Source organism: Leptonychotes weddellii, chromosome 15 (assembly GCF_054177405.1).
Source record: "Leptonychotes weddellii isolate Sample4059 chromosome 15, ASM5417740v2, whole genome shotgun sequence".
Classification (NCBI taxonomy): Eukaryota; Metazoa; Chordata; class Mammalia; order Carnivora; family Phocidae; genus Leptonychotes; species Leptonychotes weddellii.
Genome location: NC_138383.1, coordinates 49,017,630 through 49,030,121, shown reverse-complemented (window position 1 = coordinate 49,030,121; position 12,492 = coordinate 49,017,630). Strand labels below are relative to the sequence as shown.

At 59.9% G+C, this 12,492-nt stretch overlaps 1 protein-coding gene across 1 annotated transcript; it reads right to left on the bottom strand.

Annotated features, from left to right (window-relative positions):
- Positions 1 to 796: 796 nt before the first annotated feature.
- On the bottom strand, positions 797 to 12,116 carry ALOX12B (arachidonate 12-lipoxygenase, 12R type). The gene is made up of 15 exons (XM_006738202.2): positions 11,970 to 12,116; positions 10,358 to 10,562; positions 7,447 to 7,528; positions 7,247 to 7,333; positions 7,011 to 7,133; positions 6,676 to 6,779; positions 6,200 to 6,372; positions 5,822 to 5,965; positions 4,590 to 4,793; positions 4,282 to 4,368; positions 3,816 to 3,985; positions 3,470 to 3,591; positions 1,536 to 1,636; positions 1,196 to 1,366; positions 797 to 1,026 (listed from the first exon to the last, which is right to left on the bottom strand). Exons 1-15 carry the CDS (start codon positions 12,114 to 12,116, stop codon positions 847 to 849), a joined length of 2,100 nt encoding a protein of 699 aa, XP_006738265.1. The 3' UTR covers positions 797 to 846.
- Between the last annotated feature and the right edge of the window lie 376 nt (positions 12,117 to 12,492).

Below are 12,492 nucleotides of genomic sequence, written 5' to 3'. Positions count from 1 at the left end.
GTGTCAGCGATGAAACCATAAGCAGGGCCCAGGGTGGGGGCAGAAAGGGGGCGATTCTCAGGTTCCAGAAGAGTGGGTGGGGGTGAGGAAGGGATCCTAGGGACAGGTTACTTGGAGGGTGCACTTAGCAGGCTGGGCTCCTGCGTGGGCAGAGCCTGGAGTGATGTAGGTTTTGGTAGGTGATGGGGTGTGGTGTAGGGTATTATGGGTTCGTAGTAGGTGGAGCTTAGGGCTGGCTGGGTTTCAAAGTGAGCTTGGCTTGGGTGGTCTAGGTTTCTGGTAGGCTGGGCTCAGGGTGGTCTTTTGCCTGGGTGGATGGGTAATTTAGGTTTCAAGTTGGACTGGTCTTGGGTGGTCTGAGTGCCTAGGTGGGCAGGGCTCAGGTGATGATCCTCCTTGGGTAGATTTTCTGATGGACTAAGATCCTTGGAGGTCTGGGTCCCTAGGTAGGGGGACTTAAGATGAACCAGAATCACTTTGGGTTGAAAGACAGGGCTGGGTATGGCAGGGTGCGGGGGTCCTAGCCTTCTCTCCTGCCGTTCCCAGGAGCACTTTGGCATCTCCCAGAACTTCACCAAGAAGCCCAGGGTGGGAACATCACCACCTTCCAGAGCCTTCTAGCCTGGATCTCACGGGACATCAGGGCGGACCCGGGGCCTGGAGCTGCGGCCCTGAGCCTACCTGGACCCCGCAGTGATGAACGGCATCTCGCTGCAGCCCGCACCCCACCGCACCCCCCAGTAAATGACCGCGTGCACCAACAGACCCAGCACTATAGCGAGGGATTTTTTTTTTTTTTTTTTGAAAACAGGCGCCGGCGGGGAGAGGCGAGGCCGGGGGAGCGGCCTAGATGGAAATGCTGTTCTCTATCAGCACTGGGTCCAGGTAGTAGTAGGGGATGGGGAGGCACTTGTTCCGCTGGCGGATGTTGTGCGAGATCTGGGCCAGGCGCCGCCGCAGCGTCTCAATGCTCCTCCGCGGGGCCTCCTCCACGAAGTGGATGTCGGGGAAGTGGCCCAGCGGCCGCTGCGGACACACAACCCGGCAGCTGCCACCCACCTGCCCCTGCCGCAGCCCCTCTCCCCCTGCCTCCCGCCCTGGACACCCTCCGCCCGCCTCCCCCCCCAGCCCTCTCCCTGCCTGTACTCGGAGCAACCCCCCCCTCCGCCGCCTGCACCCCGGGGCCCCGGGGCACCTTGTCGTCAGGCTCCCGGCTGAGTGTCCAGAGCACCAACAGGGTGATGCAAGTGGTCTTCACATCCGGCAACGTGTCCATGAAGGTCTCCAGAGTGGTCAGCCCCTTGGCCTGCATCGGTGGGTTCCTCATGGACGATGGGAAGTTGGGCATCCAGGCGGTGTACTCCAGCTGGAGGGGGCGGGGGTCCTGGGTCAGACAGCACCCTGGGACTCTGGGGTCCAAACTGAGCTAGGGACTGAAGCTGGGAGCTGGGTGGAGGCCTGAGTAGGGCTGATGGCCGAGGCTGGGTTTGAGGGCTGGGGCTGGGGCTGGGGCTGAGCCTGGTGAGCACAGGTACCTGCCCTGTGTTGACAGCCGCGTGCTTGGCCGAGCAGGTGTAGATGACGATGGTGACATATCGGATCAGCTCAGGCACTGTTCGCAAGCACTGAGGAAAGCCTGGGGGCAGGGAAAGGCCCGGCAGCGTCAGTCCTGCCCTGGTCCTGGAAGGCTGGCAGAGGGCCCAGCACCCCAAGCCCAGGCATCCTCCCCCCTGCCCCCCCCGCCGTGTCCCACCAACACTCCTAGCTGCCACTTCAGGGGGTCATGTGCTCATTCCACCTGCTTGGCCCTCCTGTGACCACAACCCCCAGCCCCACCCCCCACCCCCCTCCCCATCCAGACCACAAGCCTTGGGAGGCAAACCCAAATGGCCTTGGCCAGGTCCTCCAGGGCTGCTCCAGGCACCTGCCTGAGGTGGGGCCCTCAGATCTTTATTCCAGCTCCCTTAGGGGGGCCGCTCTGGTCCCGGGACTCAGTGGGGACCAGGCTTTGGAGGAATCCCAGCTTTCCTGCCCTGAGTCAGCACAGTCCCTCATCCATACCTACCCCCCCACCACACATGCGTGCACACGCGCGCACATGCACACACACACACACACACACTCTTTTGAGCCTCTGCACTCACACCAGATGGATTTCTCAGTAGCCTGGCTCTTGGTCTCATACTTAACCAAGCTGCTCGCTTCTCCTTCCCATTGTCCCCGGGTTCCAGAAGCCTAACACATTTGAACCAGACCCGTTATCTTCCTCCCCAAACCACTCCTCCTTCCAGGCCCCCAGCTCACAGCATGACACACACCGTCCACCCAGGTTCCAAAACCCCAAACCCAGGAGTCTTGCTCCGCCCTTCTCTCTAAACCCACAACCAAACCCCAACCAGTCACCAAGTCCTGTCATTTCTGTCTCCCAGCCAGCTCGGGAATTCTCTTGCTTCCCACAACTGCCACCCTAGCCAGGCCCATGTCACCCGGCTCCTGGACACCGCAGGACCTTCCAGAACTGTCTGCTGACTCCCGGCAGCCTGACAGTCTTATGTACAATCCGATCTCCTTGCAGACCCGTCGACGGCGCCCTCTGGTGGTCAGGGTAATCTCACCTCCTTCACCAGGCCTGCCTCCGGCCCTGCTCATGGCTTCAGCCTTAGCTTAGCCCCACAGGGAGCCCGGCCAGATCCCAGCCTCAGCTCAGATGCAGGGACCTCTGAGCAGCTCCCGGAGCTCCCTCTGTCGGCTCTGGCTTCCCACCCAGAGCTCTTCCACCCCACCTCTAACACCTCCCGGCTAACCTCCCCATCCTACAGGTCCCGTAGCCAGATGTTAGCCCAGATGTTAGATCTCAGCTAGATCTTAGCATGCTGCTACCCCCCACTCTCCACCCAGTACCCTCCTCCAGCTGGGTTAGGTGCTTCCCCAGGACTTCTATGCACCCCTGCCCCACCCACGCCCACCCCAGACTGTAGCAGTCCTAAGATAGCATGACTGTCCGTCTACTGAGTGGACCACCCCTGAGACTTGAGGGCAGACACCTTCTCCTGTCTCACTCCCTTTGCCTCTCAGTACCCAGCTCAGCGTTTGTCACATTATAGATGCTCATTAAATATTTGCTGAGTGGTGCCCAAGCGGCTTGACCTCAGGATGCTCCGCTGCCCTCCTGGAGCCTACCAGCTCCCTGGCCTCCAGCACGCTCTACCTGTTTGACCTCACGCCCCATTTCTCAGCCCATGATGGCTTATTTCCAGGGAGGTCTGGGAGCCCCCCAGATCTCCACAGAGATGGCCCTGCCCCACGGCCCCTGAGCTCACATAGGGACCAATGGGCAGCCCCGTTTCCTTCCCCAACCTCTCTGAGATTTGGCTCCCTCAGCACCCAGCAAGACATGCTCCGCCACCAGCAGGAAGGGCCCACCCCTTAGCCCCAGGTCCCCGCAGGTGCCCGGCGCCCAGGCCCATACCTGAGCTCTCACGCCCTAGGAGGCACTCCTTAAATATCTCCCGCACCCAGGACTGCAATTCCGGGTCCCCCGCCACAGCCGCGTCACACGGGTAATAGTAGGTGATGATCTCTGTCACATACCTGACCAGGGGACAGGCCTCAGTTTGGATCCTCCCCCTTCCCAGCAGCCATTCCCCCCTCCCCGGGCCTTCCTCCCCAGAGCTGCCCGGGGCCTGGGGGCAGGCACGTCCTGCGGGGCGGAGGTGGCCTCAGACCCAAGCCCGGGTCCTTAAAGCCGGCCCGTGCCTGCTCCCACATCCCAGGGCGTCCAGCCTGCGTGCCACCCCCTGCTGGCCCAGCCGCACCTCTCCAGCGCGTCCCACACTGCCAGGGAGTCGTCACGGTAGTAATATCCCGGCAGGTCCTGGACCCCGCGCTCCACGAAGTCATTGGGGAGGTAGAGGCTGTCGTAGGTTGTCTCTGACAGAGCCCGCACCATCACCTCAGCAAAGCCTTCCAGGCCCAGGGACATGCCCTGTTTGGGAGGAGGCAGCCGCTGAGGCCGACAGGGTCCCGGCAGGAACCCCCCTGTGAGGATCACGCCCGCCTCGCACGCAGCCCAGCGCGTGCTCCTCCAGCCCGCCCCATGAGCCCCCACACTCCGGGCCAGCACCCCTCTGCACCCTCAAAGGCAAAGCACCCACTTCCACCAGTCCCCGCCCGCCGTGCCCCCTCGTGATCTGAAGGCAAGCAGGAAATCCTGCTTTTAGCCTAATGGCAAAGGCCGGAAGGGCCGCACATGTCTTGTTGGGATTGGGGCACAAGTGTTACCCTGGCAGACAGCCCCCCTTCGTTGAGGAGGAGGGCCCGCCCGATGCTGTTGATCTGGATGGTGTACCGGGTGTGGGGGATGAGGAGCTGCAGGAGGGAGCAAGGACAAGGAGAGAGGACCACAGTTAGCCCCAAAGGACCTCAGCACCAGCCCTCCCCTTGTGCAGCATCAGACCCTCTCGCTTTGGGAAGTCCCCACCCCAAACCTTGTCTTGTGGGTCCCCAGCTGCCTCCGCAAGACTACCGGGGGTCCCCCTGAGTGAAGCAAGCCAGGTGCCTTTCTGGGGCACCCGGGGCCAAGCCCATACCTTGTAGAGGGGGTGGCACATGGGCAGCTGCCTCATTATGGACAGGCAGAAGGCCTCCGCAATGAGGTGCGTCTCCAGCAGGTGGGAGATGGCCTCGTGGCAGTAGAACTCGGCATAGCGCACCCACGTCTTGGCCAGCAGCCAGTCCCACTCAGAGTCACTGGGCAGGAAGATGGGGCAGTCGGGCCCGGGGGTCTGGCTGAGCTGGGGATGGGGAAGGAAGGAGGTGAGGGCAGACACACACACACACACAGACACACACACACACACAAGAGCCCCCACTTGCAGGAAGGAGGCAGAGAAGAGTCTGAGGAGGGACACACACCGCTCTGTACACTCTAGGCCCTCTGGGTCCCCTGAGCACACCAGGACCCTTCCTTCCTCCTCACATTTGCTCTTGCTCTCCCCTCTGCTTGTAGTCCCTTCCCCCCTCCCTCTCTCTACCTGGCAGCTCCCATTCATTCAAGAAGCAGCCTGCAAGTTGCCTCCTCTGAGAAGCCCTCCTTATTTCAACCCCACGGCCGCCCCATTCGGCTGTACAAGTTGTGCACTGCACAAGGATACCAGCCCTCTGGGGCAAAGGGAGTCACTGAAATCCAGCCTATGCTGTCCCACTAATGAGCCAGGAGCCTCAGGGCTTGGCTGATCCCCCCCAGAGAGGTGCCTTTTTCTAATTTGGACATGACACTGGTGGAGACCTCTGGGAACATAGCACCTCCCGTCCCTGTCCTGCCAGGCCACTCTCAAGGCAGCGGCTAAGTCTGATTAGCTCAGTATTTCCAGCAGAGGCCTAGCCCACAGCGGGTGTCGGCTTAACAAGTACATGAAGGAATGGACCCAAAGAGACAAGCTCAAGCGACCAAACACATTCCCATCTGGTCACCTCTGCGCATGTGCACAGAGTATGCACACTCTACACACGGGGGCTTGCACACAAATACAGCCACAGGGACCCAAGTTCACGCATGGGCAGACAGGCGGACAGGGGCAGGACAAAGCTGTGCTCATGCAGGGACAAGCAGGGACTCAGTCCGAGGCTCACACACAGGGCCACACACACAGACAGGAACATGCATAAGCATCCGTGTGTTCTCAGATGCACACACTGGGATCGCACACTCGTGTAAATGGGCACCTGCCCACGTGCACACGCACGCATGCACACACACACACATAAGCGCTCGCATCGGCAACGTGCTCACACAGCGGCCCCAGGCCTGCATCCCAGGCACCTGGATGGCGATGGGCATCATGTTCCCTTCCGGCCCGAGGTGCAGCAGGCAGAGGGGGGCACAGTGATGCTGCTTCCTTCCGTTGAGCTCAATGGTGGGGATGCCCTCCAAGATGCGGTAGTCTGCCAGGTAAATGTTCCCCTTCTGGAAGGGAGCCGCAATGGGAGGGCAGGTAGGCACCAACACAGCGCACCTGTGAGCCATGCCTTGGGTGCCGAGTGCCCTGGTCCCCCAGGGGCAGGGTTAGCTAAGGACCCAAGTGGGGTATACAGAGGCCAGTGGGACTCTGGGGACAGCAAAGGTAGGAGTGGAGAGCCGGGGATGCCAGGGAGGAAGGGAGGCTGGGAGGCCGGGGATCCCCACCTGATGGGGCCTCACCTCCAGCTCCGCTTGCAGACACGTTCCCTCGCCCAGGAACGGGGCCACCATGTCATCTGCCACGGGGAACTTGTCGGGGATCCGAGTGCAGCGGCGGAGCAGGCCTGGGTTGATGCCGTTCAGGTACTGATACCCAAAGAAGCTGTCCTCTGTCCAGTGCTCGGCCACGTACTCTGGGTGGGGCCTTGCGGGCGTCACGACGCTGCCAGAACCCCCTGAGGCCCGCGACAGAGGAAGACCCCCGAGAAGCGCCCCCAGCCTCCCCTTGAGCGGCAGGCGGCGCCCAGGGCGGCATTCTCCACGAAGCCGCCAGAGGGCGCGCTCGCCTCGTCGGCCTTTCGGGCCTGGGGTTGGCCCCGCTCCTGCCATCCCGCTGCCCCGACGGGGCGTCCCGCCCCTGGCCCGCGTCCGCAGCTTCACCCGCCCCGCCGGAGACCACGGGCTCCCCCGGGCTCGCTTCGCGTTGCCCCCCATACCGGTGATGATAGACTTGTTGGCGGGGAAGATTTTCTTGATGTCCTTCAGCCTCTTCCACGATTGCTTGCAGTCCACCAGGCCGCGGAGTTTGAAGCCCAGTGCCCTAGTGGACAGGGTTCGAGGGGGAGGCGCTCAGACAGGCAGCCCTCCCTGGTCTGGCCCTGGGGTCTCCGGCCGCACGGCTCCAGGTCCTTCTGTGCCCCGGGGTCTGGGGACCACCTCCCGGCTTCCCTAGGCCAGCCCCCTCTGCCCGTCTGGCCATTGCGAGCTCCCCGGGGTTCGGTGGAGGCGGCATGGAGCGGCGACAGGGACGCCCCTGCTCGCGCACACTCACATGGGCCCCAGGCGGAAGAAGAAGGAGGCCGTCTTGATGAAGGAGAAGCGGAGGTTTGAGTTCAGGAACTTGGTGGCCTTAATGTTGATGAGAATCGGGAAGCCGGGGATATAGCCGCTCCACCTGTAGGAAGGAGTGCAGGGCTGGGGCCGGGCACTCGGGTCCAGGGCACAGGGAAGGGGGAGAGCCAAGGGGTCAACCATGGGAGGGGCCCCAGGGCAGCCGCAGGTCCTCACTCAGGCCCGTTGGGGTTCCTCCGGACAGGAGGGTGGTAACTGGGGATATGCACGTAGTTGGGCAGGCCCGGAACGAAGACTCTCCAGCTGCAAAGAGAAGGCAGTCGGTGGGCCCTGGTGCCCAGGCACCAACCCAGGGATAGAAGGCCAAGCCATCACCGCCCCCTGGCCTCCCACAGCCCCTGCCACCCTCCGCTCACTGGTAGAAGTCCTGCTTGGCTCTGATCTCCTCCTGTCGGTGCTCCAGAAGGATGGGGAGCGTGTCCTCTGCTGTTGTCTTTCCTGCAGGGAGACCATAGAGGAGGCTCAAGGTCTGACCCCAGCCCTGTCTGCCCCTGACCACCTCAAGGATCACAATTCAGCTCCTGCCCTCTAGATTGGCTTTGCGGGCCCACAGACAAAGATGGCATGGGGTAGGCTTACCTGGGTGGGCAGGCATGTGTCCTCCCAAAAACTCAGAGGGAAGGATCAGGGACCACCCTCTTCCCCCTCCCTCTACCCTTGGAGCTGGGCTTGCTGCTGGGAGGAAGTCCGTCTTCTGCACCCGCTAAAACATTAATGAAGGACAGTTATGTAGGGCTTACTGGGAACCAGGCACTTTCTAAACACTTTCTCATATATATATATATATATATATATATATATATATATATATGAGAATAAATAAATAAATAGTAAATATATTATTAATTAAATATATATTTATTTATATATTAAATATATATTAATTAAATATATATTTATAATATATTTAATATATAATATATATTAAATATATTAATAAATAAATAATACATATATATTATTTATTTATTTGAGAGAGAGCACAGAGGGAGAGGGAGAAGCAGGCTCCCCGCTGAGCAGAGAGCCCAATGTGGGGCTCGATCCCAGGACCCTGAGCCAAAGGCAGACACTTCACCGACTGAGCCACCCAGGTGCCCCCATTCTACTTATATTAATAACTTAATCCACACAGGAACAACCTTACAAGGCAGGTGATTATTATAGGCTTGCAATCTTGTCTCCACAATTCCAAAACCCAGAAGACTATAGAAATCAACCTTGTCTTTTTCACAAGTTAGGCACAAATTCCTTGGTCGACAAAACCTGCTCTGAATTTACCGGAGGCTATACACAGTCTTTACTGAACTCACTTGGCTTAACTATTTGTAGTTTTTGCTGCAGAAATATTAGAATATTTGACTAGGGGGTGCCCTGGTGGTTATATAATATAACATATGGATCGTGTGAGTGGAATATATAGATATAGATGTACATATACATACATATTCTAAATGAAATCTGAGTATCTTTTTTTTAAAGATTTATTTATGAAAGAGAGAGTGTGTGCATGGAGGGAGGGGCAGAGGGAGAGGGAGAATCTCAAGCAGACTCCCGCTCAGCAGGGAGCCTGACCTGGGGCTCCATCCCAGGACCCTGAGATCATGACCTGAGCCAAAACCAAGAGTCAGACACTTAAGCGACTCCGCCACCCAGGTGCCCCTGAAATCTGAATTTCAAGACACCCCTGACCCCAAAAGTTTCAGCTAAGGGACAATATCGTTGTGCTCATTTTACAAGGAGAAAACAGCCCATGTTACACAGAGAGAAAGCATGAGCTGGGATTTGAACCAAGGCAGTCTTCTTCTGACCACTCACCGCCCAACCACCAGCCACCACCAAGAGTCGTTGAGCCTTTTAAAAATTCCTTTTAGAGGCGAGGTCCCTGGATTCTCTCGTCAGCCTTATAAAGTAGGCTCTGCTGTTAGCCCCATTTTACAGAGGAGAACACTGAGGCTTAGAATTCAGAAGTAGACCCAGATGTCCATCTAGTAGGTGGTGGAGCTGAGATCCACACCCAGGGCTGTCTCTGTCCAGCGTCCTGGAGGGCAGCCCCGGGCTGTCATGTGCCTGTCACCACAGCCCCGTCACCTTCCCTTGAGGCCCCCTTCGCCACCTGTCCTTCCTCCATCTGCTGCAGCTCATGTTGTGTCCCGGGTGAACAGTGCCCCCTGGAGTTGTGCAACCCCGGGGACCCAGCTTGGCTTCATCCCCTGGGTGGGGGCCGGACTCCTCCAAGGGCCGGGCGGGTGATGCAAGCCTCCTGCCCTGGTGTTGCAGGGAGCTGCCCCACCCAGCGCCATTCCTGCATGGCGCCCAGCCTCATCCTGCCCTTCCCCTGCTTCCCGGACACTCAGGCCTGTCTCTGCGGGAAGATGCTCCACATCTCCGGGAGGGGGACTCTCCCCTTGGCCTCCCCACCCTCCCCCAGGCCTGCCTCCCTCTGCCTCTTGCCCCAGCTCAGGCTCTGTTTCCCTGCTCCCAGGGAAATGAGAGGTGGAACAGGGTGGTTAGCTGCCGGCCGGATGTAGCTCCAAGCCCCCTCGCTCCTGTGCACCTTGAAGGAGGCCGACAGAGCCCGGGGGGGGGGGGAGCCAAGGGGACAAAAGAGGACAGGCCTGCAGTCCCCATGTAGCAGCCCCCTACTAGGAAGCTGAGCCAAGCCCACCAGACAAGGGCTGTGGCAGGGGCGGGCTCCCTGTCCCTCTTCCAGGGGAGCAACCAAGTGACCAGGAAAATAGCCCGCAGCCTCGACCAGGCACTAGAGAACACCCGGTCAATCTACTGGGCTCTGATGGAGCCTAACTGGATGAAGGGGGGCCTTTGGGAGCAGCAGTGAGTCCTGCTAGAGAAGTAAGGTGTCCTGTTGGAGTAGCAGGGAGGCCTCGGGAGCATAGAGCATCCCATCTGTCTGAAATCTGCCCCGTTGGAGACCCAGTGCTCTTATGATAAGGTACAAACCCTGCTGTTAGGGAGCACGGACAACTGTTGAGCTCACAGGGCTCTTAACACCACGGGCAGCAGGTGGGATGGTGGGGCGTCCTGTCAGAGTGGAGCTAGCGGGCAAGACCTGTGATCCTGAGATCCAAGCTGCCCCCATCTGTGTCCCCGCAGGGGGCAGCCCTCAGCTGGACCCTGCAGCACCAGTGAGTGAGGGGGCTGTGTGAGGGTGGCAGGCGGGCCCAGGAGTCCCTGCGGGGACAGCCCAGCAGGCGACAGCCGGGCGGGAGCCAGGGGCCTGGCGGCGGAGGTGGGGTGCTGAGAGCTTGCCTGTAGCCTCCCTGAGGGCCAGGGTCTCGTAGCCGTCCATCCACTGATAGGCAGGGAAGTGGTAGATGCGGCCGTCGGGCGCACAGATCTGCACGTAGTTGCAATACCAGGAGTTCTTGGGGAAGAAGGAGTAGCGCTCCTTGTGCAGGCGGATGATGATGAGCTCCCCCAGATCCTGCTGACACCGGACAGTGTACTCGTCCACCTGGGCAGGGCACGGGGCTAGGTGAGTGGCAGGACTCCCACCGGCCCAGCCCCTCCCCCAGGCTTGGCTCCTGTGATGGGGGAGCTGCTCACCTCCCTGGGCTGGGGTGACCCGATCACGGGGCTCTCCTCCCCCACTCCCACTGGGCTGTCCCCTGCTGGGCCCATCCACCCAGGGTCACAGCACACCGGTCCCTCCGCCTCCATTCCCGGCCACCCGCCCCAGGTCCCATCCTCCGACCCCCTCCTCGGCCACCTGAGGCTGCGGGAGCCATGCAGCCCCCCAGGGGCTGGTCTACAAAGGGGTCCAAGTGGGGTCAGGGCCCCCCTAGACCTCCTGCAGTCTTAGAGTGGGCAGAGGTGGTCCTGCCAGCCCCCTCTTCTACTTATCAATGAAGACGTGGAGATACAGAAATGGCCATATAGACAGAGGGACCTACAAGATGACATAGCAGTAGGTGGCTGGACCTGACTCAGAATCAGGGCTGAGGTACCAGCAAAGGGCGCCTTCCATCATGGAGCAGGCAGGCCCCACTGGACAGACTGGTCTGATGCTGTTTTAAATCACAGAGAATCCAGTGTGCTTTTAAGCCAGTTATGATGCAACTTAACTTAGGAAGAGTAAGGATGGGAGGGAGAGGGATGAGGGAGGGGGAGAGGAAATGGGGAAGGATGAGGGACAGGGAGAGGAAATGGAGAAAGATGAGGGAGGGGGAGAGGAAATGGGGAGGGGTGAGGGAAGAGAGGCCATGGGGAGGGATGAGGGAGGGGAGAGGAAATAGGGAGGGATCAGGGAGAGGGAGAGGAAATGGAGAAGGATCAGGGAGAGGGAGAGGAAATGGGGAGGGATGAGGGAGAGGGAGAGGCCATGGGCAGGAATGAGGGAGAGGCTGAGAGATGAGGGATGTGGGTGAGTGATGAGAGAGGAAGAGAGAAGAGGTGAGAAAGGGCAGGGAGAGATGAGAAATGAGCACAAAGGGGTGAGAGGTAACAGAGCAGGGATGAGGCAGGATGGCCCAGAGAGCAGGGACCACTGGGAGCCAGGTCTGCGGGGAGGGCATCCAAAGCCGCCCTTGGACCCCACTGCTTTCAGAGCTCCCCCACAGTGCCCCATCTCTCCCTGCCTGCTGTCTCCCTCCCCTGCACACCTCCATCCCTCCTCATGCTCCCTGGACACACACATACACACACACACCACTCACACAGCACACACATTCACACAGACACACTCACACACCACACACAGACTCATGCACACCACACACATCACACACACACAGAGACCACATGGACCACACAGACACATGTGTATATACACACACTCCACATGTACGTACACCACACACCATTCACACAGTTCACACACACACACACCACACAAACACACCACACACATGCACCTACTCACCGCCCCAGTAGCAAAGTCTCTCCCAAAATGGTTCAGCCGCTGCTTATGGCTCTCTCCTTGGGTCCCCACAATGGTTAGCGAGATGGAGTCCATGGTTCCCGACAAGAGGTCGGTGCCCGTGGCCACCTTGACTTTGTAGGCGGCCATGGCTGTTCCTGAGGAGGCAGGAGGGAGGGCTCAAGTCCAGACACCGTGGGGGCCGCACGGGGGCCCAGGCCAGGCAGGGGAGTCAGACACAGGGAGACGGGGACAGGGCCAGCCTCCCGAGAGGGAGAGGTGAGGCAGGGACGTCTGGCCCACGGGCAGCCCAGAGCCTGGAGAGGCTGCTACCCTTGGCAGGCGGGCAGGGAGCCGGGCAGGCTGGGGCGGGGCGAGTCGGGCGGGTGAGCCAGAATCTGGGTGGCCAGCCCTCCAGTAGCCAGCAGGGAGAGCAGACAGGGTGCTGGGCTGGCTTCTGAGAGGGTGGATGGAACATGCCTTGAATGAAGGAGGCTTCAGGGTGGGGGAGCCAGTCCAGCCTGAG